The sequence below is a fragment of the Musa acuminata genome, chromosome BXJ2-6, assembly GCF_036884655.1.
Source record: "Musa acuminata AAA Group cultivar baxijiao chromosome BXJ2-6, Cavendish_Baxijiao_AAA, whole genome shotgun sequence".
NCBI classification, from domain to species: domain Eukaryota; kingdom Viridiplantae; phylum Streptophyta; class Magnoliopsida; order Zingiberales; family Musaceae; genus Musa; species Musa acuminata.
This window is the reverse complement of record NC_088343.1, coordinates 14,369,217-14,396,284: the sequence shown is the minus strand read 5'-3', so window position 1 is coordinate 14,396,284 and position 27,068 is coordinate 14,369,217. Positions and strand designations below refer to the sequence as shown.

The 27,068-nt window shown below is 39.0% G+C and overlaps 3 protein-coding genes and 1 non-coding gene across 6 annotated transcripts; all 4 read left to right on the top strand.

Annotated features, from left to right (window-relative positions):
* Positions 1–421: 421 nt before the first annotated feature.
* Positions 422–13,088, top strand: LOC135615044 (DNA-repair protein XRCC1-like). 2 transcript variants are annotated; one of them, XM_065113024.1, is made up of 10 exons: positions 422–659; positions 3,231–3,303; positions 3,427–3,591; positions 3,687–3,875; positions 5,033–5,144; positions 6,213–6,295; positions 8,734–8,844; positions 11,674–11,760; positions 12,226–12,554; positions 12,858–13,088. In XM_065113024.1, coding segments are annotated over exons 3-10 (1,059 nt in total). In that variant the 5' UTR covers positions 422–659; positions 3,231–3,303; positions 3,427–3,444; the 3' UTR covers positions 12,859–13,088. The 2 variants fall into 2 exon arrangements, with proteins under 2 accessions (XP_064969096.1, XP_064969097.1); XM_065113025.1 differs by lacking the exon at positions 11,674–11,760.
* LOC135616028 (U6atac minor spliceosomal RNA) lies at positions 9,857–9,958 on the top strand. Its single transcript, XR_010488257.1, has one exon. It is a non-coding gene; the product is annotated as a U6atac minor spliceosomal RNA (small nuclear RNA).
* A 485-nt stretch (positions 13,089–13,573) lies between the features above and the next one.
* Positions 13,574–17,362, top strand: LOC135584257 (protein FAR1-RELATED SEQUENCE 11-like). Its single transcript, XM_065113023.1, has 4 exons — positions 13,574–13,780; positions 14,545–15,587; positions 15,718–16,158; positions 16,242–17,362. The coding sequence occupies exons 2-4, from the start codon at positions 14,553–14,555 to the stop codon at positions 16,941–16,943; spliced, it is 2,178 nt and encodes a 725-aa protein (XP_064969095.1). The 5' UTR covers positions 13,574–13,780; positions 14,545–14,552; the 3' UTR covers positions 16,944–17,362.
* Positions 17,363–18,083: 721 nt separating this feature from the next.
* Positions 18,084–26,200, top strand: LOC135615043 (ankyrin repeat protein SKIP35-like). 2 transcript variants are annotated; one of them, XM_065113021.1, is made up of 5 exons: positions 18,084–18,211; positions 18,498–18,621; positions 18,718–19,461; positions 19,673–20,105; positions 24,935–26,200. In XM_065113021.1, the coding sequence occupies exons 3-5, from the start codon at positions 18,839–18,841 to the stop codon at positions 25,739–25,741; spliced, it is 1,863 nt and encodes a 620-aa protein (XP_064969093.1). In that variant the 5' UTR covers positions 18,084–18,211; positions 18,498–18,621; positions 18,718–18,838; the 3' UTR covers positions 25,742–26,200. The 2 variants fall into 2 exon arrangements, with proteins under 2 accessions (XP_064969093.1, XP_064969094.1); XM_065113022.1 differs by having other exon boundaries at positions 18,201–18,341.
* The last annotated feature ends 868 nt before the right edge of the window (positions 26,201–27,068 follow it).

The following is a 27,068-nucleotide window of genomic DNA, read 5'->3' as shown; positions in this document are numbered from 1 at the left end:
TACATGAAATATATTTGGGAAATGCTGGAAATTAAGATCATAGTGATTTGCCAACCCAAATATGTATTGGTGTGCCTAAGGAGACGAAGTTGCTATTCAATTATTATTATTATTATTATTATATATATATATATATAATATTATTTATTTAAATAATTATCAATCGAAAGGATGATCGAATATCATTACACTATATATAGTTTCAAAACTGGCTCAATTAAATTAAATTTGATTATGATTCATGATTATACAAAATTAGAATCATCGGTTTTGAAACGGAAATCATCAAATTCCGGAACTAAGGTATGGGCTATACTCCTACCATAAAAATCTAATTCGAAAGGCATTAATGACGTCAGGTTGGTCCTCGTGGGGGTAAGGCATGGGTTCATTTATGCTGACGTGGTAGACCAAATCAAAAGCCAAGAAATCAATCTCACGAGTCGGCGGCTCGGACACGGACTTTCGCTGTGCCTTGCCTTCCTCTCCCCAGCCTACGCCGCCGGACCGCCGCCCTTCCACCGCCATCTCTTCCTCTGGAACACCGGTATCCCACCGGCACAGTCGTCGCCCCCGAATGCCACGGTCGTATTGCCGTCGCGAGGCGCTTCTTGCTGAAGAAACCCTAAGCATTATAATTCGAAGCGCCTCGGGTTTCGGTAACAGCCGTTTGCTTTCTAGTTTCGCGATCGCTTCGGCGTCTCAAATTTATATGCGCTTCTCTTTGTAGTTTTTATTTGTAACTCAGCTGCAGGAGAGATGAGGTCCCGATGTAATTGCGATTGTATTGCAAAATGGTTCCTGAAATCGTACAAAACAATTAGATGGTCTGTAATTACGGATTTTGATGTAGGTTTGTCGAGCAATGGGGACTTAATGGAGAAAGAAGTCTAATTTGGTGGATAGGTGCTGTAGGTTAGGCCTTCATGAAGATGTTAGCAAACATAAAACAAAATTAGCTGAAGGGACCTCGTGGCTTGTTGGTCTTCGAGAAGTTAATAATATGAAAATAAAGTAGGATAGAATTATTAGTTCACAAAATGTTATTTAATGTCTTTGAGATGTGCTCATTTCAGAGACCTGAATTCGACATGATTTGGTGAAGCAAAATGGCAATGGGCGAGGTCACTTGTTGAGTTTTTGTAAGATATATTGAGCTGATTGGAAGATGCACCTGCAAGTTTTCTACAGATTTTGACCTATCAGACCTTAACTTGTGAATCAGTAGTGGTTACATATGTTGACATAAAGTGAGCTTCAAGGGTACTAAATCATTGAACTTTTATGTGGCATGGAAATAATTCTGCTCATTACTGGTGAAAAGAAGGATAGGTTTAGAAAGAGGCAGCATGCCAGAGTCTCATGGTTAGTGATTCTGTGGTAGGTTCAAAATCAAATAACCTTTGAAACTTAAATTCATTCTGTAGGCATATTACATGACCACTTCTTGTTGTTCGTCAAATTCTTTACTCGATGCACATCTTGAAGTGATATTTACATGTTCCAATAATTTATTTCAGAAAATAATTCTATGCAAGGCTCATGCATCTTATTTCTAATTTGAAATCCTTTTTAATTCAGCCATGTGAAGCTGCACTTATCAATTGTGATTCACCTGACTAACTGTCGCCAGAAATCTCTCGTACCTTTTTGACTGATTAGTTTAAATATTTAGCCTTCAAATTTTTGTTGTTAATGAGGTGCAACAATTGCCAATTTACAATCAATTCAATGGTTTAAAGAACATCTTTTTTGGTGCAATTCCATATACATCTGCTTTTTGACATGCAAGTACCAATATCTTATCTTTGCTATTTGGTAACATAATGATGATATTTCTTAATCTGATCTTTTTGTAACTCCATTAGCCATTTCTTGTGGGAATTTTTAGCAAGTTTTTTTTGTTATTGTTGTTGGAGAAAATAAAGTAAAAAAAAATGGTACCCACTGCATGAGGCTTCTGTCAGTCTAGGAAACGTCAATGTATGCAGTCTTACCAACAAAAACATAGAGAACTATTTATTTATCTAAATATATGAAGGCAATGACATTCAGAATCACTATGTGTGGTGTCCACACCTAGACATCCAGGCACTGAGATTTAGTTTGGATTTTTTGTTTTTGTTCAAAATGATATTATTGAATTGCTCAAGAAGGTATAGGAGTACAGATTTGAGTATATGGGTCTGATAAGAATTTGATATAAAGTCGAGTAAACAGTCAAAACTTGTATTGAATTGAAGAGGATGGCTAAAAGTAAAGTATATTGGAAATGTAGTTTACTTGTTCTATATGTTAAATCAATCAATTAAAATCTTTTATATGATATCTGTGTTTGTGGTTATTCAGATGCCTAAAGTGAATTTCACTGAGAAATAGAAATTTCAATGTATGTACTTTGTTGGACACTAAAGTTGGAATGCAAATGGAGTTCCACCTTCTTTCAGAAAGGAAATTTCAACTTTGGCTTCAGCAAAGTCAAGGTCATTTGGTAACTCAGTAGAAGGCATTTCATGCTATCACTGACACTCATTTTCTTTCCTTAAAAAACACCGACCCAGCTTGAATTAAATTGGTTTAACCAAAGAGAACTAAAACAGGTTGGATCTACCTAATCAGCTCATCAAAATAGATCAAGCAAAAGCTAGTGCATCTCAACCAAACCCAACCTATGCCTTAATTAGATATGACACTGACAACTTAGTTAATTAGGAAGAACCAACATGGAGATAAAAAAATGCCACTTCACAAACATTTCATGGCAAACATTTGTCCAAAAGACAACTTAGTTAATTAGATGCGAGCTCTTTTCCTTTTTTTCTTGATGACAAATTTTTTAGAGCAATCATGACAAACAGATTATTTGAGTCTTCTGTCCATCCTACTGCACAAAGTAAACTTTTCTACTCTTTAATGTGTTCCTCAAATGCCACCAGTTGTAAGGTAAGTTGGACTTTGTAAATTCATTTAACTTTCTTTTCCTTATTGCATAAAAATTTGTGTGTTTACTCTGTTATGTACTTATGTTCTCTTTTTATTCTTGAAATAAGCTGCTTCATTTATGGTTTATGCAACTTCAAGAAGCTGTTTCTCTGTGCTTCTGGATGTGTTTAAAAATAGTGTACACATATTGGTGTGTCTTTTTTTGTGCAATACAATTGTCAACCATGTCCGAGGTTTAATTTTTTCATGCTTTTGATATCATCCTATCATTCTTCTGCTTTAATCAGAGAGATTTGCCACATGAGACAAGAGATACTGAAGATTGCTGTTTGTCTTCTTGAGCACTTTTGACATCACACTGTAAGTGGTTGTTAATAGAGGATCATCAAGTTGTTTGTGCTTGAAGTAAAATGAATTGTTTTCTTAAATTGGTACCTGGTAAAGTTCTTTGCACCATGTCTGATGATGGTCATGATATAACAGCGAAGGGGGTCATTCTGAATGGGCTCTAGAGACATGAAAAACAAGTCCAGTGGCAAGAAACTGGCTGTTGCTTCTGCTAAAGTGGAAGTAGATAATTTCATAGGAAGCAGCAATGCCTGCTTATATGAAACTTCTCAAAATAAAATGGATTTCTCAAAACTTTTGGTAATGAATAAGACAGTGGAAGTTGTCTTTTATCATCTGCCTGAGGCTACCAATGCTTGAGTACTCATGGGCTTCTTATGTCTTGGTTTTGTCAGGAAGGTGTAGTCTTTGTATTGTCAGGGTTTGTTAACCCTGAGAGGGCCACATTGCGATCAAAGGCATTGGAGATGGGGGCAGAATACCAACCTGATTGGACCTCAGATTGCACAATTCTTGTGTGTGCCTTTCCGAATACTCCTAAATTTAGACAAGTCAAGTCTGATGGTGGGACAATTGTGTCAAAGGTTATAGTTCATTTTCATCTTTATAATATAGTTCATGTCAAGTGTGAAGATATGGAAACATTTGTGCTTGAAGAAGAAAGATCTCAGTGTGCTTATTGCTCACTTAACTTCTCTATTACTTGTGCTGATCTTCTTATTGTAGATTTATATAGAACATATAGACCTCTTCTTTAATTAGATCAATCAATCATATTCTGAGTGGTGTCACATTATTTATGCTGATTGCAATTAGGTTTCCTAAGTACAGTTGGGATAACTTAAGCAGCCTATGCCTTGTAAGATGGTGTGCTTGCATGATCAACTAAGAATAGCACCTGAAATGAGACGTTAAGGTACAAAGCCATTTTATGCATGTTTCCCTTTCCAGAAGTCATTCCTGTTCACTTTAATCTGACTCCTTGTTCCCTTTTCGCAAACACTTCTCAGTTTCTGTGTGTTGCTTGTTGCTCTATAGTAATTTTTGCACTTATTTAGGATGCATTGAGCTCTTTGACCTGCAAGATTCTATTATTACCTCAGCTGGATGTCAAAAATTTGCAGAGATATTTACAGTCTCACCTGTCTCCATGAACAATAGGTTTTTTATGAACATGTAATAAAAAACAATGATGATTTGATTTGTTCCTGTAATCTTATACTTGGTATAGGATTTGGATATTATGTAGGACAGGATTTTTTTTTTCTTATGCATTTCCCAATAGTGGATTGTTAACCAGCCTTCATAATCCCTTTCTATTCCATGTTCAGGGAAGTCAATGTTATTGTGTCTCACTGCTTTAGTTTTTTCAGATATCAATATGCATTGAATATCAATTAGATGGTTAATATGACACTTATATACGGCACTGGAGCATGGACATAATTACAAATATTTATTTTATAGTCATATCTGAGATGCTGTTGAGCTGGATTTTACCTAAATAATGTATACAAAGAATAGATGACTGTGGTGCTTTCTAAATGATGAAACTGACAAGATAAGTCCGATGCATAAAATTTGCTAACATGAATTCAAATTTCGTATTTCAATTGCACCTTTAATGAAGTCTACATGCAATATAGGAACTGTTATAATGGATAGAAGCGTCTAGTTTTGCTGATTGACAACTAATTTACTTTTTGATGTACATTGAAGTGATAGTCTTTAATTTTTGTAGGACTGGATATCTGAGTGTCATAGCCAGAAAAGTCTTGTTGACATTGTGCCTTACCTTATGCATGTTGGAAAACCATGGCGGAAAGGCAGCAAGCAGTTTGACTTTCAGCAAGGTAGTAAGCCAGCTTGTTGCTTATTGGCCAAATGTAGAGCTAATTTATAAGCTTTTCTCACATTTCATTGATTTTAGCTTTAACATACTTAAGGAGACTGGATGATGATACTGCAGAAGATGCTGACTGTCAGGGATAAGTTTTAGAGTTATGCCTTTGGGGTTTTCTATACTCTAGGCAGATCTTGCATTGTCTTTTTTGTTCTGGAATTTGGGAAAGGAATACTTCAAGACCTGAAAGTGTAAACAAATTGTGATTAGTTTGTCTTGAAGAAGGGATATGTCAAGATACTCATGTGGACGACCTGGTCCTAAAAGGCACATTGATAAAGTAAAAATAAAATGTAAATTGCCCACTCTGACCCAATTTCATAGTGGAAAAGATATCAACTCATATCCTGCTGTGATGGCTACTATGTCCTTGAAATGCCATATACTCTGTGTGGTGGCTGCTTTGGCTACTCATGGAACATTGGTTGATGCATGGTTCATGAAATGAGCCAAACATGGTCAAATTTGAACTAATTATTTGGTATTATTGTTGAATTAATTGATGAAATTGGTCACACAAGAATTGGCTGGGGATCTAGTCGTTTCTGGTAAAGAGAAAAGAGGAGTAGAGTAGTGGGAAGAGGAGCAAAAATTGCCTCCATTAAACATGCTTGCCCAATGTCAATGTTGCCCAGAGATGGGAAAGCAAAATAAGTGTGAGAGATAGAAGAAGATGAAGGGAAAAGGAGTCATGGGACTGCCTTGAAGCCTTGACTTTACCAGATACTGACCAAGATCTAATCCTGCTTATCTTGCTGGGATGTTGATGATGGTCATGCCATTGTATGGTGCATACTATTTTCTTTATATTAAGAAACAATCTGAATTTGTTTTAGGCAGCCACTGGAAATATGGTTTCTTTTTGAGAACATGATAGTTTTTAGAGCTTATGATTATGTTCCTTTAGTTAAAAAATCAAAATGTGAAGAGGGAAATTTTATGGTATAAATCTATTTTGATGAGCAAGATAATGATATAAATCTGCTTTCCTGGTGATCTTTTGCAATTAAATTTGTAGATGAGTGTGATGTTGTACATGAAGAACCTCTTTCACAGTCTGGAAGATTAGATGTACAATCTTCTGGGAGAAAAAGGCGTGCGGTTAGTATTTTTCATCTGGAAGGCATTATGTGCATGTCTTATGCAATTTATTTCCCTGGTAATCATTTTAACCTAAAAACATTCTATTGGAATCAGTACTAAAGATCACAAAGACTAGTACATAAAGCTGAAAAGGCATACAGTTGATTTTCTTGCAATAATTTTTTCATGTCATGGGAAGCATGTAGTATAATGATTGTTTTCAATTGTGTTTTGCTTGGAATGTAAAATTATATTTATTATAATAATTTTTATCTAATAGTTTCCTTATAGTGTAGTATGGTTTGTTTGGAATGTAGTGTTACTTATAGTAAGGATTTTAATTTCGAATAATACTGTCCGTACTGGGCGGTACGTATCGGTCCATCAGTAGACTGGTACGCGGACCGCTCGCTACCGAGCAATAGGGTCGATTGGGGCTGTTTCCGCTTCGTTATCACCCTAAATCGATCGACATAGGGAGAAGAAAGAAGAGGGAGAAGAGAAGAGAAAACCTGAAGATCCGGCGTCGCTCTCCCTCGATGATCCCGATCCGTCGTTGGACGTCGTAGATGATGTTGCCTCCTCGTCTAAGGCGACGAGGCCTCGGTGTCGTCGACGACTTCTCCTCATCCGCACGGGGAGATAAGAAGCCTCGGTGATGTCTCGGGGAGAAGCTGTTTCTTCTCTTCACGCAGGCGGAAGGAACGAGGTGTTTTTTTTTATTTTTTAATTTTTTTGCGCGGGGAGAAGGAACCCTCGGTTTCTTCTCCCCATGCGGGCAGAAATCGAGCGACGTCGCCTTTCTTTCTTCTTTTTTTTTTGCGCGGGGAGAAGGAAATGATTTCTTCTCCCCATGCAGGCAGAAACCGAGCGACGTCGCCTTTCTTTTTCCTTTTTTTTTTGCACAAGGAGAAGGAAACCTCCTCCTTACGCGGGCAGAGAGCGGTATACCAAAACGTACCGCTCGGTATATATAGATGTTTTAATGAAGTTATTTATGTCAAATATTTTTTGGCTACATAGATGAATTTCTTTTGGATAATTGAGGTAGCTAATTTCAGTGCAAGAAAGTTTGGTGGAGGTGTCTTAAGTAATTTACCTTTTATGTGATATATATACATGCTTTGAATACAAAAAAGGAGTTCATTTTCAACTAGATCTCCAAATTGAATGATGTTTCATAATTGCCTTAAATGTTGTTAAGTAGTGAATAATAGGGTCTTGAAGCTTAGAAAGTAGATACTAATAATTCTAAATACAGGACAAATTATTTTTTGTAGATACATTGCTATAATTATTGTGTAGATGTCTTCTTGTTGTACAAATGCTTATGTAAATCTAGATGTATGTGATATTATTCAATATCTTGCATAAGTGATTCATTTCGCTTACAAAGTATAAATGCTCTAAAAGCTTTAGACATTTAAAAAGGATATATGCCATTTATGTGAGAGTCCTGATTTGGAAATTTTAGTGGCATATTTTTGTTGAAGTGAAGTGAGACATAAGCTATGTTTGGAATTTCTTTTCAAGTGGTTTTTAAATATAATACTGGAGTATTAGCTCTTTATTCTACATAAGAATTCTATATTTGGTTTAGGTACTATTTTGTGCTGAGTAGTCATGTATTGTAAGATGATGGTAGGGTTAGGGTGTCAATACATGGGGTTAGAAAGGTCTGATACTAATAACTTAGACTTAGTCATTTTAGATCATGTGATTCTAGGCTTGTTATATCCAAAATTATAAGGCCAATAGGTCTTTTGTGCCTTTGGTTGTGGCAATGGTATGAAACACCTTTGGCTTTACCTGATGAAATTTACAGTGATGAAATTTACCTGATGCACACATGCCAAGGTGTGAAAATTTTAAGACCACATCGGTGCCCTAGAGGTGGTTCCTGAATTTTATGTGGACTCATTATGAAGCTGCTGAGCCTTTGAATGACTGGCCGATTAGCTGCACATGTGGATTATGTTGGTATATACAGCTAATTGTTCTACTAGGAGTAACTCGGGATTAAGCATTTTGGAGATTGTGGTTCTTCCTTTATATCTGACTTATTAGGTCACTAGATTGTTCATAATCTGGACACTGAAGTCGTCAAACTTGTCAGATAAAAGAACTTAAACTAGAAGAAAATAGCCTAGATCTGCATATGCATTATGTCAATAGTTTGTCTCATTTTGCTTTATCAGTTGGCAGTTATACTGAAAATTAACAAGTTACATTTAGTCTACAATTTGCAATTTATATATAGTACATTACAATCATAATGCAGGTGTGGAAATTTGTGATGTTATGGTGTATTCATTCCAATATAAAAACACCAAATTTGTCGCTTTTCTGCATCTTGACAGGTTGATATATTTAAGAACTAGATATTTTCCTTTTGAAACCTAAGATTCTTCCTGGAATTGTAGCTTATATTGTGTTAGTGTTGGTTTTAATTGCAGGGAGAACTTGCCACTAATGTTGACATTCAATTTTCTCCTTCCAAGATAAAACAGTGGGCTGTAGATGATTTGCATAGAACAATGTCATGGTTGGAGAGGCAAGATGAAAAGGTGAGTTCCTATCACTTTTATCCTATTACAGCAAGATCACCCATCAAGTAGATATGGTGTGATTTCTTAGGAGTTGATAAATGATGGTAGTAATCTATGTTACATTTAGCCCTTCACTCTCCTTTATCCCTTGATATAACATATTTGTGTCTTTACATCATTGCATGTCTTAGTTGCAATTGTTTATTTGGGCATTGACAGTGATATTGTTGTTTTCCAAATGTTCGAATTAGAGCAACTTCATAAAGGCTTTCTTTGGTTTGGGCATAAAAGTGGAACTAGGCTTGGAATAAACTTGCCAGCCAAACTTAAAAATGGAGGGATCTATTTATGACATTTTATGTCTAACCTACTTATCCCTATTGCAATGATTAAAGAGGTGGAATTAGAGATATTAAATCTATGCACCAATTTTATGCCCATCTCATTTTTTATCATTCTTTTCCCTTTCTTGAGTACCCTTTAGATATATATTATTAAATCATGTAATTTTCCTCACCATTAACATCATCACTAATGCCCAACCTCTACCTTCACTAGCATAGCCATTTCACAATCATCTGCTGCCACTGCTTACAACATCCTGCATATCCTCCATTTCACCATTTCCACCATTGTTGCTTTCTATTTACAGCTGTTTGGACTCCTTTATTCTCTCTTCATTTTTCTTGATATTACCATTTCTCATCATATTGTCATCAAACCTCCATCTTCATCATTACTGCTAACCATCATCTTTTCGTCCCTTATACAGCTCACCCTAACCGCCACCTCTTTAATAGCCCTAAAAAAATGTTAATCCTCAATTTCCGTAGGATCATACACCCTCAAAAAATTGAAAATAGATAGATATTAATCTCTCTCTCTCTCTCTCTCTCTCTATATATATATATATATATATATATATATATATATATATATATATATATATGTACGCATATGCATATATATATGTACGCATATACATATATATATATATACATATACATATACATATATAATCTAAATTATGGATTGGCATCTCCCCTGACAGGGACGGGAACGACCTCTGGGTCTACCTGTTAACACATACGGTTGAGGCTACCCGCTTCGGCGGATCTTACCCAATTTTTTATAAATGTAACATCCCATTAGTCCCACATCGGAAGTGGGGAATGTGTATGATTAGCTTATAAGGGTCTGATCAGTGTATTACGATAACTCCCGCTTAAGCATTTTGGTCCGTGGTTGCAGGACCAAAATGGAGTTGTTGGCCAATTAGCTCATCAGACTCGGGTCGTGACATTTGGTATCAGAGCCGACCTAGCATTTGGGCAGGGTGAGAGGGCTCGAGTAGGAAAGGGCTGCCCGTGGATGGAGTCGAGAACTCATCACGGCGTGGAGCCACCACTGAGTTAAACCTCACATGCACTATGCTAGGGTTCGATCTGGGTTATGTCGGGCCTTGACGAGGACGTCAAGCAAATTGAGTTGGGGATATTGTAACATCCCATTAGTCCCACATCGGAAGTGGGCAATGTGTATGATTAGCTTATAAGGGCCTGATGAGTGTACTACGTTAACTCCCGCTTAAGCATTTTGGTCCGCGGTTGAAGGACCAAAATGGAGTTATTGGCCAGTTGGCTCATCAGACTCGGGTCGTGACATTTGGTATCAGAGCCGACCTAGCATTTGGTCAGGGTGAGAGGGCTCGAGTAGGAAAGGGCTACCCGTGGATGGAGTCGAGAACACATCACAGCGTGGAGCCACCACTGAGTTAAACCTCACATGCACTGTGCTAGGGTTCGATCATGTCTGGCCTTGACGAGGACGTCAAGCTAATTGAGTTGAGGATAATGTAACATCCCATTAGTCCCACATCGGAAGTGGGGAATGTGTATGATTAGCTTATAAGGGCCTGATCAGTGTACTACGATAACTCCCGCTTAAGCATTTTGGTCCGCTTATGTATATATATATATATATATATATATATATATATAAAATCTAAATTATGGATTTAAGAAAAGCATAACCGGAGTGCACTAAATAAAAAAGAACGGTTTTATTACCACCTTTGCTTTTGTTCTTAGTTAAATGAAAAGTTAATTACACAGCAAAATTAAAGCATCTTACATGGATAGCAAGTGACCCAGTTATATCGTTCAATCATGAATGTATCCCAAGATCTGGAAGAACAAACCTACACTAATTTCCACATACATCGATATAGATAGATGGTACATCTCAATTTGTGTCAACTTCATGATTCAGAACTTCTCGATATTCTAGGTAACTATGTCTTCATGGTCATTTTTACTACCCTGCTACTACCTTGCTGGATTGTGTTAACCAAGGTCTGTCATATCGAAGCGTACCGCCTGATACGGGCGGTACATACCGATTCGACAAGTTACCGGTACGCGGACCTTCCGGTACCGCTACAGTGCTACAGTATTATACTGTAGTACTACAGTACTATACTGTAGCACTGCTACAGTATAAAAAGTATAAAATTGTTCGATACATCAGGGTGTACCGCTCGGTATGCCCTGATGTACTGCCTGGTACATCGGTACCATACCGTACTAAGCCCGGGTTGAAACACCGGTATGGTATGGTACGACGAACCTTGGTGTTAACCACTTAACCTTAAACTCAAATATTTTAATGTGCAATGATGCGTCCTGTCAAGGTTAACTTACCTGCATTGCATGTGGACAAACTCTTGTGCATTATGATTCTCCTATCATAAATTTAAAATGGTTAGCAAGTGCTTGGTGAATGAATAATGCATGATATTATTGTTTATGATGTCAGTGCAATTATCTGATTTTTCTGTTTTGTCAGCCAGAAAAGAGTGAAATCAAAGGTATAGCTGCAGAAGGGATTATTACTTGTCTGCAAGATTCTATAGATTCCCTTGGGCAAGACCATGTAAGTTTGTTCCATTTTTTATCTTGATTTAGGATCATATGCTATATGTGGGAAACCTGGCCAAGAAAAATTGTGGGGAATTGTCCAACAAATAGTGGCTGACTATGTGTGTGGCTAGCTAGCATTACACAATTACTTAAAAGTTTTGTTTTTAAAGGCAATGCTGACATTCAAAACTCAGAGATTAAAGTTTGGAGGTTTTCTAAGTATCTTTTTAATCAGTATTATTTCCTTCATTCCCAAACCATCCAGATCATTCAGAATATATAGTTCAGAGGAAATGATACAACATTTGCATCTTAAACTGTTTACTCTCCTTTCAATGCATTGGCTAGTGTTGCTCTAGCACACTATTATTATCTTTTTTGTCTTCCCATTATCTGGTCTGCAAGCATCAACATCACACTTCCTAAGCATATCTTTGGGGTTTGATTTTGCAAATATACTTACTAATATGTTGCTTAGGATGTTCGGCATGTTAGCGAGCAATGGAAGTTTGTCCCTCGTGTTGTGAAAGAGCTGGTGGAACTTGAGAACAGCAGTAAAAAAGGATTGGCATCGAAAAAGGTGCTGTACGAACTGGCCGTCAGGTGCAAGGAGATTTATGAAGAAGAGTTTGACCATTTAAATAACCTTAAGAAAAAACAGCAGAAAGCTGATCATAATCAGGAGGAAGAAATTGAGGATGAGCAAGTTAAGCCTGATGATGCTGGGTTTGACAGTGATGAAACCATCGTCATGACACAAGAAGAAATTGACGTCGCCTGCAAACAACTTTCTGAGAACTGTGAATGGTAAAGAAACAATTAGTTCGTCATTGGATCCTATTTTACTTGGCTTCAACTGGTGTGACTTTTAAGTTATTCGGTTGGCTTACTACATTGAGTGTTTCTTGGCAACAACCTTTTTCTCTTGCAACTGTTGTTTGATAGTGTAGGTGCTTATCTTTGGTTGCATTGTGTTTTCGAATTTTTTATCCAATTGCTCTCCAAGTTTGACTGTGGTAATCATTTTCTGTACTTTGCTGGCCTAATATATAGTTTGTGCATTATTTTTCTATTTTTACTTTGACATTTCTTTTCCTTGCCGAATTGCAGAGTGGATCCGAGACCAAAGGAACATCACTTGGAAGCAAATGAGAGATTGATAGGGGAACTATAAGAACTTAACCTTCTTTCTCTGGAAGTTTGAGTAGGATCAAGCACGTCCTGTGCTCTGACACCATATCCATATCAATTTTGTTGTGCTGTCATTGACTTGACCTCTCGAAAGAAGATTTGCTAGAAAGCCATTTATGGAAGAATTTAGTGGATCCTCTATAGCAATAATGCTGTGTCAAAGAGTTTGTGATTGCAGGATGAGCAAAAAAAAAGAACGTGTCATATGATACGTATCCCGAGAAAACATGGTGGCCTTCCTCTACAATCAAGAAAGACAGAAAAATCAAGGACATTGTATTCGTTTTTATTTAGTGTTTTTTTTATTTGGACGAAAATATCTTCAATCTTTTATCAAAATGATTTGATTTTATTCAAAAAATTAATAATTAATTATCATAAAATTTTAATAGAAGTGATACTTATCATGTTAGAAGAAGAATCATTATAGAATGGATTAGTTAAATTATTTTTTAGTTTTTCAAAATTTATAAGAATTAATTATCAAAATTAAGTTATTGGTATCATTTAAGCTTTACAATCCATTTAAAATAAAGAAAATAAAAGTGGACATATATCATAATTAAGGAGTTATTTACGCTTTCAAGCATTATGTAAACCCGTTGCTATTATAAAAAATGTTGGGACTTCGTTATCAGATATTTCCACCCCTTCTTTCCTACCAATTCTTCTGCTCGCCTCCGTGACATCCATCGATCGGCCACATTCGTCGCTCTGCGGAGTTCGCAAAAGCGGGGGTCCCAATATCAAACGTCGCCGGTGCTCCACGGTTCTCGCCAAGAACCCTACATGCTCCTCGCTAAACCCTAACCCTAAGATCCACCGATCTCCCAACCTCAGAGGTATTTGTCTATCCACCGTTATGAAACCTTCGTCTTGCGATTCTGATTGCTGTTGTTGTTTCCACGAGCAGTCCATCTCCTCGTTATTTTCCGGGTGATTCCCTTTTCCAGGTGCTTCTGTCGGGGTGAATTATCTCGAGTTTTTCAAAACCTAGATTATACCGTAACTAATCTCCTTATGCACTTTAAAAAATGTAGATTTCTCCTTAACGTATTGGGATCTTAAGCTAATTTTACCCGTTCAGAAGAAAGAACAAGGTTAGTGCATAGTGTTGTTCGTGATTCGGTGACCACTGGTCGCTTAATTCGTGATCGATACATTTTAAAGTTGTGATCTTGGATCACAAGGACAGGGTACAAGTTCAGCGAATAACTCATGGTGGAAATTTCTCTGATTGTTTCTTTATTTCATGTGCTTTGTTTTGATTTATTCTTTCTTTTTGCCGTCCTATTTTGTCATGTTTCCAGGCCACAACAAAGAATTTGGTGGCCACATTTCTTATCCATCTTTTGAACACGATATATACAAACCTGGGATCCTTTTCTGTTTCTGATTGCTGAGAAAACCAATGTTAGGAGGGATATTTTTGAAGTTTGATGGCAATTTTCTGGATGGCACTAGTAATTATTTTAACCAGTGGAGCACTCAGCAGTCAGCACCTCATTGTTTTACTTCTTATTGATCCTGTACTTGCATTAACATTTTCTTATTATATGCTAAATTCAGACATTAGATATAGTGGTGAAATGCATTTGATTGGCAGCAAGTAAAATGACTGAAACTGCATCAAGAGACACTTGTCTGACTCAAAAACACCAATGCCCATGCGGAGATGATCAATGCTATATCGATGAAGAAGCCTATGAGGATGACGAATTTACTGAGCAATTTGGGCCTGCAGAACCAAGTTTTCTGCCGGGAATACCCCGGACATTTGGTACTACAAAGATCATTACCCCTCCATATGTAGGACAGTCATTCCAAAATGATGATGAGGCTCTGGAGTATTATAGCAACTTTGCACGGAACAGTGGTTTCTTGGTCAGGCGAGAACGCTCAAAGGGAAACCCAGAGCACCCACTGGGTGTATATAAGAGGGAACTTGTTTGCCATCGTGCCGGACCTCCTCTGCCCGTTAAATCTGGAGAAGAAAATGCTTCAAAACGCGTGAGAAAGAAGAAGCCATCACGGTGTAGATGTGATGCACAAATGGTCATAAAGAAGAATGTCACAGCTGGTGCAACTCACTGGGTGGTTGTTAATTTTAGTAATGTCCATAACCATGAGTTGTTAGACAGAAACAATTTGCAATTTTCTCCTGGTTATCGCTATATATCAGCGGTTGATCGGGAACGTATATTAGCTCTTGCGAAGGGTGGTTGCAATGTGAATCTTATACTGAGGGCCCTCGAAATGGATAAAGGTGTCAAGCCAGGTGAGTTGACATTTACAGAGAAGGATGTAAAGAACTTCCTTCAGGCTTCAGTCAGTATCAATCCTGAAAATGAAGGATCAGAACTTCTCAAGAGTTGCAAGTTTATGAAAGAAAAAAACCCAGATTTCCGCTATGAGTTTACATCTGTTGAAGCCAACAAACTCGAACACATTGCTTGGTCATATGTGGGTTCAGTTCGTGCATATACAGTATTTGGTGATGTGGTGTTTTTTGACACATCTTATCACCTTCATGCTTACAACAGGCCCGTTGGGGTTTGGTTTGGTATTGACAACAATGGTTACATCATATTCTTTGGTTGTGCTGTCTTGTTAGATGAGAAACCAGATTCATATAGATGGGCCTTGCAGGTTTGTCTCTCTGTGTTCAGCTCTGTCATTGTAGATGTTGCATCTCTTGTTATGAAAAGTCAATGAGAAAATCTTTATGCCTTAATTTTTCTACATCACCTGATTGTACCTTCATTTAATTATCTTTTAGGCATTTCTTCACCTCATGGATGGGAAATATCCACAAACAATGCTGACAGATTTTCATATTGGACTGAAAGATGCTGTAATGACCGAATTTCCACACACAAAGCATGCATTTTCTTTGTGGCACATAATGTCTAAGCTGCCTAGTTGGTTTTCTGTCTTATTGGATGCACAATATGAGAAGTTTAAGGCTGAATTCTGTAGAATACGTGATTTAGAGACTAGGGAGGAATTTGAGCATGAGTGGGACCAGATGGTTACTGAATATGGGCTCAACTCAGATAGACATATCAGCCTCCTCTTTGTTCACCGTTCCTACTGGGCTGTACCTTACTTGCGCAGTTGGTTTTTTGGTGGATTATTGGCAACTGGTGATTTGTCAGTGAAGTCATTCTTCAGAGGATTTGTGAACTTACAAACACGGCTCAAAGATTTTGTAGAGCAGGTAATTTTCTTTTGAAACTATAGCTCACTGTTCTTTTTTCACTTTCTTTCTTCCTTTATCAGTTTCTTCGATAACATATGCAGGTTGGTGTTGCAGTTGATTTCCAGAATCAAGCAGGTGAAGAAGCAACCACACGGCAAAACCATCAGAATTTTCAGATTAAAACATGCCTGCCTCTAGAGGAACACGCATCAACTATTCTAACACATTACGCTTTTGAGATGTTTCAGAAAGAAATCATGACATCAACACAATATGCAGTTTTTGAGACATCAAGGGATACTTATCTAGTCCGGCATCACTTGAGTTCTGATGGTGGGCATACAGTGAGCTGTTCGCCTTCTAATGAAGAGGTCAGCTGCAGTTGCAAAGGGTTCGAATGCTCTGGCATATTGTGTCGGCATGTTCTTCGAGTACTATCTTTGAAGAATTGCTTCCTTGTCCCAGAGAAGTACTTGTTACATCGATGGCGTCGGGAAAGCTCATTATTCCCTAAAAGTAGTGGCTACAATTATCGGACCCAAGCGTTGCGGTCGCTTGCCTCTATAATTATTCAAGAATCTTCAATAACAAAAGATCGTTTCGAGTATGTGCAGTGGCATCTGAGCCGTCTTCTCAACCATATAAGGGACATGCCAGCAGCTGATGAAGCTACCTTAGATCTGGAGCTGAGCTCAACATTTGATGCTACAGTCGATGTAGTTCCTGCAAGGACAGTTACTAGAGGAAGACCAAGAAAATTGAAAGGATTGACAAAAACAGCCAAGGAAATGCAAGCAATGTGATATAGGAGGTGGTTTCGATCAGATGACTCTGTAAAACAGATCCCTGAAGCATGATGTGAAACCCCATTCAGAGGATACAGAAATGACCTCGATTCTCTGAAGAAAACTTAGAATTTATGATTTGCTTGGTTTCTGAATAGCAGTCTTCGATACCGCTAAAGAATTTCTTGTAAATGTATAAAAAATGCTCTTGTAGAACTTGAGGTTGTTTTCAAGAGATGAAACTGGTCATGTTTCAACTCGGGATTGTACAAAACAAACTCATTATACATTTGTCTTACTTGTTTAGATGGACAGAGCTGCTAAGCTTGAGCAGGTCCACATGTCAAGTTGTTGAAGTCTAGTTGCAAGAAAAACTGTGGATGTTAATTCTCTAGAGCTCCTCTTGAAATGAGAAGCAATTTGGAATTCTTTGACAATGCTTTTGTCTAGTCTCTCTTTGTTCATTCATCTTGCCCGTTCAGACGGAAGAGAATCACACTTCCATTGCCCGAGTACAGAATGCAGAGATAAAGGGCAATCGAATACAGAGCAAATATATCCATTAAGTGGAGGGAGGATCCTTTCCAAGTTCACCTTTAATTCACACCATCCATATCCCACATCTCAGCCACTCATGCACCGAAGGCCTCTTGCTGTCATGTGTCTAAAACATTTATGGTTTTGGATCAATCGGAGAGGATCCCAACCCAACACATCCTACCCACAAGAACCATGATGGTTGTGGGATTCATGCTGGCTGAGACCAATGCAAGTCTCTGGATGAGAGATCCATGGCATCTATCCCTAGAGAGAGAGACAGACTATTCCGATGATTGAGGTGGGGGGGGCCACGGGGAAGTTTGCTAGATGAGTGGTCCCAATCTGAGAGCAAGGTGACGCTTGGGTGGCGGGATCTTGTGTTGATGACCCTCACTCTCACTCTCAACTCTCACGAAGGATCAGAAAAAGGGAAAAAGAAAAGGAAATTTTAGTAATTATCTACCTGAACTTTTCAATACAGATGAAAAAGACAAAACAAAGAAGAGCCTCTCGTTTAATTTCCTCTCAGGTGGTCCAGAAAAAGATTAGTCATATAAAATCATTGTTTAAAATAATAAAAACAGACGAAAATATGTGATTCTGTAACACTATTCATTTGATTATTGTAGCAATTTTAGTTGTCACAATAAGAATCTTGATTATGCCTCGTATCCATTTCTTCCAGGGATGCCAAGGGACTCTCTCGCTCTCTCTCCCTCTCGCTCGTCTCAATCTCACACCTCAAGGTTCTTTTTTCTTGGTCCCTTCGAACTTCTTTCTATTACTCTTCTTTTTTGATTTTATTCCCTCGGCAGTCCTCGTCTGCCTCTCATGCTGTATTCTGCTACAGTCTCCATGATTCCTTCAATAAAAAAGGTTTTTAATTTGGTTTCCTTTCTCTCTGTTATCATTACTCCTCCTTTCCTAATAAAAATCATTTTTTTATGAGTTTATTGGGTTCTATGGCTGTTGGTATGCGTTGATTATTGATTTTAGGCTTCGATGTTTAACTTTGCATGTCCTCATTTGTAGATTTGGCTTCCAAAATTGGCGACGATCTTAGGGTCATAGAGCGGTCGGTTTCCAAAATCTGATGGTCGGAGAAGGTCTTGTTTGATGGTTAATTCTGTCGATAGTCGAAGCCTCCGCGGCGGAGGTTGGTGGAATAAGTCATCTCTTTGTGCCATTCCGATTCTGTTCATGCAGGTTGGCACGAAAACTCTTGATTTCTTGTGATTTTGTGTTCGAACAGATAGAAGCGGTTGACTTTTTTTTGCAACGACTGTTGATTGTGATCGGTTCGATCTCAAATATTTGATTTTAAAAAAATCGAAGAAAAGGCAGCTATTACCTTTATTGGTGGTGATCGAGAAATGGAGGTCGAGAGCAAGACCGTAATGACTCGAGAGGACTGCATGCACTTGGTGCAGGACAGGCAACCGGAGAAGGATTTTGATGAAAATGGGGGACTTAGGGCTGTGCATGATGGCGATGAGGGTGAAAAGGTGGACGGAAGTAATGTTGTGTTATTGCCTCTCCCAGCTGACGATCATCGAATCTCCAAAGATTATGCCTGTGATGGCATGAAGGTCGGATCAAGGGCCTCCAACCCCCTGGAGGAATTGGCTGTCCAGACGAAAGAACAGGGTAAAAACAAGCAAGAGAAGAAGCTTAGTAGGCGCGATCGGATGGAGCTGGGTCGCTTGTTTCAGGAGGCAGTGAGCTCTCATGATTGGGAGCTTGCCGAGAGTCTGGTTCTGCTGGCCGATTCACAAACTCTCAATGATGTGCTTTGTATAGCGTTGGACGCTATATGGTTCTTGACTACATGGGGAGAACTCAATGGCATTACGGGACTGATTAAGAAGATTGTTAGCTATGGAGGAAGTGATTTCACAAGGGCAATCCTTAGGACATCCTTCTTTGCTTCATGTGTCTATGCCTGTCATTGCAGAATCATGAATTTGACTGATACAGTGGGCATCATGGCCCAAAGGTGAGCTTCCTATATTCTCAGATCAATTCTTGCACATTAGGATTCTTGATTCTTCTGGTTTTCTGTGTGTGACATCACAGGTTACATCTGTAGAATGTGGAGGGGCTGAATGATCAATTGGGCTCATTGTATATTCACTATTTTGAAGTTGAGTAGCATGTGGAATTTAGTTCTCTATGAATTTGAGTCCTTTTTTTTGCCTTGATGTTAGGTTGCATGAACGATTACAAGAATGTCATGGAGATGAGGTTCTGAAGGCAGAGGCTGGTATGAAAGTTCAGAAATTCACAGATTGGGCCCTTAAATGCATCGGATTTCACTTTCGTTACCAGGAGAATCGAGGAGGAAGAAAGAACAACATGATTGTTGAAGTACAACTTCAGTTGTCAGCTTTCAAGACATTTTTGGAACTTGCCGGTGACCATCTTACAGGAAAGGACTTTACTGAGGCTTTCGATGCAGCTTGCTTCCCTCTTACCCTCTTCTCTAGCTCTTTTGATTCTGGTTGGGCACTAGGAATCTCTGCAATTGCTGTCCAAGGATTATTGGGGATGCTGGTGGAGGGTGGTGCAGACAATGTAAACCAGTGCTTTCTGGAAGCTTCAAGATTTGGGAGTACAGAGCTTGTGCGGATTTTACTGCAGGTAACTAATATACTTTTATTTACAGTAAAAAAAATGCATTTATGCATAATTTATTACCTTCTACATATGCTATTTATCAAAAATAGTAATAAGTTTGCTTTATAATGTTTCTTTTCTCAGTTTCCTTTATAATGCTACTAGATTGTTGGCAACATAAAAATTGAAGATAAATGCATTCATGTGCTACCATATTGTTAGTTAACATTGTTGGAACATAAGATGATAAATGGCTGATCCTTGTCACATGCATAAACTTAAGTTCTAGATGGGCAGCACCCCAATTAACATGGAACCAGAGTTGCAATGAAATGGTGAAGTCATGAGGCCCTTACTGTATACATGATTCAATTTGAATTATCAGGTTTGAGCCATTTAGCAAGCCTGTATGTGGGGTTGATTGTTAGAATTTCATTAATTAAATTTGCAATATCTACTAGATTATGCTTATAAATGAGTTTGTGGCAGGCAAAATTAACATGTTGGAGGCTTGAGTCTTAAATGTAATGTTGGACCCTTCCTAACAGGTTCATTTTTTAATTTAGAAATGGGACATTGATACTCTAAGAGAGCAACTTTACTTTAGAAAACTTGGCTAAGTTACATATGTGAAATACCTAAGAATACAATATTAGGACACTCGACTTTAAGCTTCTTTTGACCTCTCTAAATTGAGTTAAAACCGCATGGGGAATTTAACTTCCCTCGAGCAATATGACCATACCAATCAATTTTAATACTGGCAGAAAATGCAACTAGGCATTTCATTATGGAGGGTGACGATTGCAGTTTGTCTTTGCTATGCTTGCTGCTTTTCTAGGGTGTTTGGTGCATTGGCATTTATGATGAAACATCTTTAAAACTTTTTTATTTATTGTGATGCTTTATTTTCTACAAATAATTTCATTTAAGTAAAAGAACATGTTGTTAGGATGGAGCATGAAAATTATGGCCCATTCAGTTGCTTAGTCTTTTTTAGGGGCATTTGTTTTGAAGTCTCAAATTTTGTTTGACTGCTATGAGATGCCACTAAAGAAGAAAACTGGCAAGTTAATGCTTTAAGTTTTTTCCTTTTTCACTTTAGAGGCCAACTCTTCAAATATTTCCTGGTTTGTTATAGAAGCAGATGGTGAGAGGGAACACGATATTTATGAGTTGAGCTATATAACTCATCACAAAATGGGATATATATTTCCTATTCAAATGCTTAAATACTTCAAATATTTTTTAAGAGCAGTGTCTAGTGGTTGATGCTTTTCATTCTCTTCCTTTTTTACCGGTTTAGATCCTGTAATAGTGCTTTGTGATAGGGAATCTACCTTCAGTCGACAAGTTGGCGTCATTTAGGAAGGCGATATTCCCCAACCATTAAAGGCAGGACACTATCATTGGATGAAAAAGAAGATGAAAGCTTATCTCGAGGGCATCAAAAGACAAGCAAAAAAACCTTGTGACAAGATCGAAACGGCGTTGACTGGGTCGAGGAACTTGCAGGTCAAACTCGACGGAGATAAAATACCTAGTTTTCAAGCGATCTAAGAGAGGTGCACCTAATCACCAAATTGTAGTTATGAGAACTCCTCATGGACTACAAGTCCCAAAGACCCCTTAGCTTCACAGGAGAGGCCCCTTCCAATGAAGAGGACCCAATCTCCTCCGCCCTATCCAAAGACGGAGCACAAACCTCGACCGACTAACGGCTAGAGGATCGGGAAGAACTTGTATGAGAGAGGAGAGACATCCCGACCTGAGACAGAAGAGTAGAATTGACGCCGAGAGAAGGACTCGAAGACTAACCCGCCTTATCGGGAATCAGTGCGATGGGGGAGACACTCCTAAGAAGGCCTTGGGGGAGAGGCCGAGAGCTCCCGAGGCTCCAAAGACTATAGACTCTAAGGGTTCAGATAGAGGAACGAATGCCACCCTATGGGAGGAGAGGATTTATAAGGAGACCGGTATCTCTCCTCCCACGATCAAAATAAGTGTCCCTTCGAGGGTAAATCCTAAGAGGCCTACCACGATGAGAAGGTCCGAGACCTACCACGACACTGAGAGGACTTCAAATCCGCCACAACAAGCGAGAACCTGAAATTTTGCCATGGCGAAAGGGGACTTGAAATCCACCATGGCGAAGGGAGAATTTGAAGCCCCCTACAACGGGAAGATCCGAAATCTACCACGGCGAAAGCGCAAGGCTAAATGCACCCGAGGCGTGCGAGTTGGGAAACCCGACTTGGGCCAAGGTATATCTGCCACGATAGAGGCACAAGGCCAAATACACCCGAGGCATGTAAGTCAGGAAACCCGACTCGCGCCAAGGTATATCTGCTACAATAGAGGTGTAGGGCCAAATGCACCCGATGCATGTAAGTTGGGAAACCCAACCTGCGCCAAGGTATATCCGTCACAGTAGAGACACAAGGCCAAATGCGTTCGTGATGCGAGTCGAAAAAATCTAACCCATGTGAAGAGATCCACTACGGCAAAGTAGTAGGGCCAAATGCATTTGAGGCATGTGAGTTGGAAAACATGACCTACGCCAAGGTATATTTGCCAAGCGAAGGTGTAGGGCCAAATGCGCACGAGGTGTGTGCCACACGACTTACGCTAAGGTATATCCTTCATGGCGGAGAAGCAAGGCCAAATGTGCTCGAGGCGTGTGAGATGGGAAACCCAACCCACACCAAGGTATATCCGTCACGGCGAAGGCACAAGGCAAATGCGCCCGAGAAGTGTGAGTTGGGAAAACTCGACCCACGTGAAGAGCTCCACTACGACGGAGGTATAGGGCCAAATGTGCCTGAGGCGTGTGAGTCGGGAAACCTAACCGCCGCCGTGGTAAATCCGTCATGGCAGATGCACAAGGCAAAATGCGCCTGAGACGTGTAAATCGGGAAACCCAACCGACGCCAAGATAAATCCGTCACGGTAGAGATGCAGAGCAAAATGTGTTCAAGACGCATAAGTCAAGAATCCGATCCACGCTAAAAGGAATCCGCTATGGCAAAAACATAGGCCCAACGTGCCCAAGACACTTGAATCGGGAAAACCCGACCCGCATAATAAGATCTCGAATGCTCCAATGCCGGATAAACTAAACAACGTGCTTCAAACCACTCTCGCAAGATCCTCGAAGCACCTTCAGAGGTGGGGGGGAACACAAGCTTCCTTCTCATTCATTATTGATAAGGCAATCCCAAGCTTCCTTATCTTCCTTTATGAAAAGGAAGGCAATCCTAAGCTTTCTCCTCATCATTTAGGTATAAAAATATATTTCGAACAAGGGGGAAGCTCTCTCTGTCTCTGTCTCTCTCTCTCTCTCTTTTTTTCTCCTTTTTGGAACTACTCAAACCCACATTTAGAGATCTCGGATTACTAATTTTAGCGTTAGAGGAACCGGATCGAGAAATCTCTCTCGACCTCGGTCTTCATGTAGGTGACGTCTTAGAAGCACGACATTTCCACCTCTAAGACATCTTAGACATTCCTAGGCACATAAGTTTGGACCATGCCAGGTTGATCAAGGCATCAACGATATTTTCCCCTAACACCTTGTTAAATAAATGGAAAGTAATAATGGGTGACCCAGAACTAATTAATTAATTAATGTTGGTTCAATTAGTAATGAAATGAATAGTTTATAGGAATTTTCCTTGAAACCCATGAATCTAGATTCATAGCTCAAACAAGGAATACATAATTTACTAAATCGACTGGAAAACGTGATTGAACAACACTAAACATTGATTACCTGGATTCATGTTTCTGAATCTTGACAGAAATGAGAGAATAAATTGTTTGCAAATAGATACCAAAAAGGACAAATGATAAGGTGTAAAGAAGAAAGACAAAAGCATCAATCCCTCATGCATTTAAATAAGATTCTGTTTTCTAGTCAAGAACTGTGATGTATTTCAGAGATTTGAAATTATGGATTGTCAAGAAACATGATGCTCAGACTTATAATCATGTAACAAAAATGTTATACAAGGGGATACAGAAGAAAAAGAAAATCATATTTATGGATGATTGACTACTGAAAACTTAGAAACCGCAAATTAGGTCGTTATCTATTCAATATCTGATTTTTCTGTATGTAGTCTCTAACAAGGGAGTTTTAAAGAGTGGCATGCACTCATAATTTGTATAACCGAAGCTTTTTGTTGTATACAAGATGGTTAGGATCTGCTTTCTTCAACTTTTACCAAAGGGCCTTTTTTTTTTCTTTCGTAAATGCATCCACCTTATCAGTTTTTGGTTTTCATCAGCCAGAATTACACATTCATTAACGTTTTCCAAAATGTTGAGATTTATGTTTTGAATTATGTGTCTATCCGAAATCGTAGTAACTTGTCTATTTGGAGCTATTGTTTTTTGGGTATCTGGGCTTATATATAGCACCATGCATTTCCATTGTCGACTCCTTAAGGAATTTAATAACTTTCTCTGGACGGCTGATTCTTTGACAGATCATCAAGACCGATCACCATTCCTATTGATCTCAGTTCAATCTGACTGATACCACCAACCATTTATGGTGCTTTTACTAGTAATCAGTGAATCAGGATAATTTCTAGCCATTTTGCTTTTTGTTCATTTCACTTGAGATACCATTTTCTTATTTATGTGCTAACTGTCAAACATCGATTTGTCCAATGTTAAAAGTAACAATACTGTTGAACCAGCAGTTCTACTACATTAAGTAGTAAATCTTCCATAATATACCTTCAGCTCTTTAGCTCCATTTATACAGAATCATGCAACAAATTCTTGGACATGTATGCAATGCTATCATATTTATCCTCTCTTAAATTTGCTGTTTTTTTATCCAGATCGCTGAGAGGAATAGCTTGGATATTGATGTCGATCTCGCCCTTGTATTTGCCTCCCACTACTGTAAAATTGGAACCATGGAGTGCTTGGTTGATGAGGGCCATGCTGTTGACTTCCTGGGACCTCTGGTGCGAGCATCTGAGAGGGGCTGCATGCAGGTTGTCCAATGGTTTGTTAACAGGGGATGTGGAGACATGGAGCTCTGCCTTGCCCTTACTGCAGCCACCTCTAGCAGCCAAGTGGGTGTTTCTGCTTACCTTCTCCCACACATTCCACAACATGTGCTTGCTGCTCTGAGCATCGAGATCCTAAAGGCCGCAGGTGAACGAAGCAGGGGATCACTTGATGGTGTCGCTTTTCTTCTCTGCAGTGACTTCCTTGGTGACCCTGCCGCAACATATGCTGTGGCTGATAGCATCGCAAGGTCAAATGATGAGGCTGTAGCACCCGAGTTGAGGGCTTTTCTTCTGGAACAGTGGTCCGAAGCTGCATTTGCCGAAGGCTTGAGTTCTGGACAGGATCACTTTGTGAATTTCATGAGGATTCTGAGAAGGGGCTGTTCACCCATCTGTCTAATGGACCTGCCACCACCCCTGGCAGCCACCATTGCATATATGCCTCTGTATAGGGAGTGCATGGAGGCAGGCGGACAGTTGCTATCGCAGAAACTGAGAGGCCAGCTCGTGGAAGCGGCCCGTAGGATTGGTGGCAGATGGGTGGACGACGATAGCCAGGCAAACGAGCTTCTAGAAATTTTGGAGCGTAACCTGCCACGTTTCTTTTTGCAGCCATTGACTACTCTCTGAGCCCTTTTTATGCAGTTCATCTAAATATCCATGATTCAAGGAGCAGCTGACGAGGTTTAGTTGGTTCCTTTGATCTACAGATTATTAACACTACCATCCGGTGTCTGTGTTGAGAGCAACAGGGATGGATACCAAAGATCTTGCAGCTGCCGACATCAAATGTTAGTTGAAGTTTACCTCGATCATCCTCATTCAGAGGTCTCGATAGTGTCACATGCCTGTATCTGACATACATGGTGAGCTCCCACCATTCGAGATGCAGTTAGTTACCTTTAAGATTTGCTATCGAGCTGGGATCTGAATAAGCTGTTCGCAATGGCATTGCTTCAACTGGTATAGATTTTGTGAGTTGGTGAGCATCTTGTTCACAATGCCTTCCTCGTTACTTTCGATTACTACGGCACTATCGGATCCTTTGAAAAACATATCTCAATCACTATATTTTTTTTTTGGTTTCAATGCCTTATCTGTTGATGCTTCCGTTCAGGTTTACTATGGTTATCATTGTTACATTAAGAAGCTTGCATGGCCAGATATGCTGCCCCCATACCCTACATTAGCATGAATAGAGGGCATTGGCATGAAACATACATTGTGAAATGGATCATGAAGCCTGGAAACGAACGCATTTGCGACTCGCAAGAACTCATAATCGAACCAAATGAATTGTTTAAAAGGTAACTTTGGGCACTAGAGAAAGATGTACAATGAGAGCAGCAAGAAATGGTGATTAAAGATCTACAATTTCTGCACAACTGATGCAGAAAAAGATAAAGAAACCTCTCTCTCTCTCTCTCTCTCTCTCTCTCTCTCTCTTCATCATTAACAACTAAGCACCAAAATATTCGTCATCCATTTAGTGCATGAAATGTCGTCTTAGTTTTTTTTCTTATCCAAACTCTAGACTTGTATCATGTTATTACGGCTTCTTTGAGCTATCTGATAGAAGATCATGATAGATTTCATATCATCTTAAGTTTTTTTTTATCCAAAATGTAGACTTGTACCTTGTTATTACAGTTTTTGAGTTGGAGCTATATGATAGAAGATAGACACATAATGACATTCTTGTATCCCTTACATCCTCAATCATTCACAGATTTGAGCAATTGATCTAATTGCGTATTATGAGTGCTTGATGGAGGGAAATCTCTCTCAAAACTTATATAAATACTCATCACTTAAATGAATAAAATTTAATCCATTCACAACGTATTTCTTAATTCTACATAGTATCAAAGCTCCTGTTACATTGAGCAAGACTTTCCCTTTCTTGTTGTCCGGTGACAATAATCTCTCTTCTCTACTGATCTATCACTGTCAATTT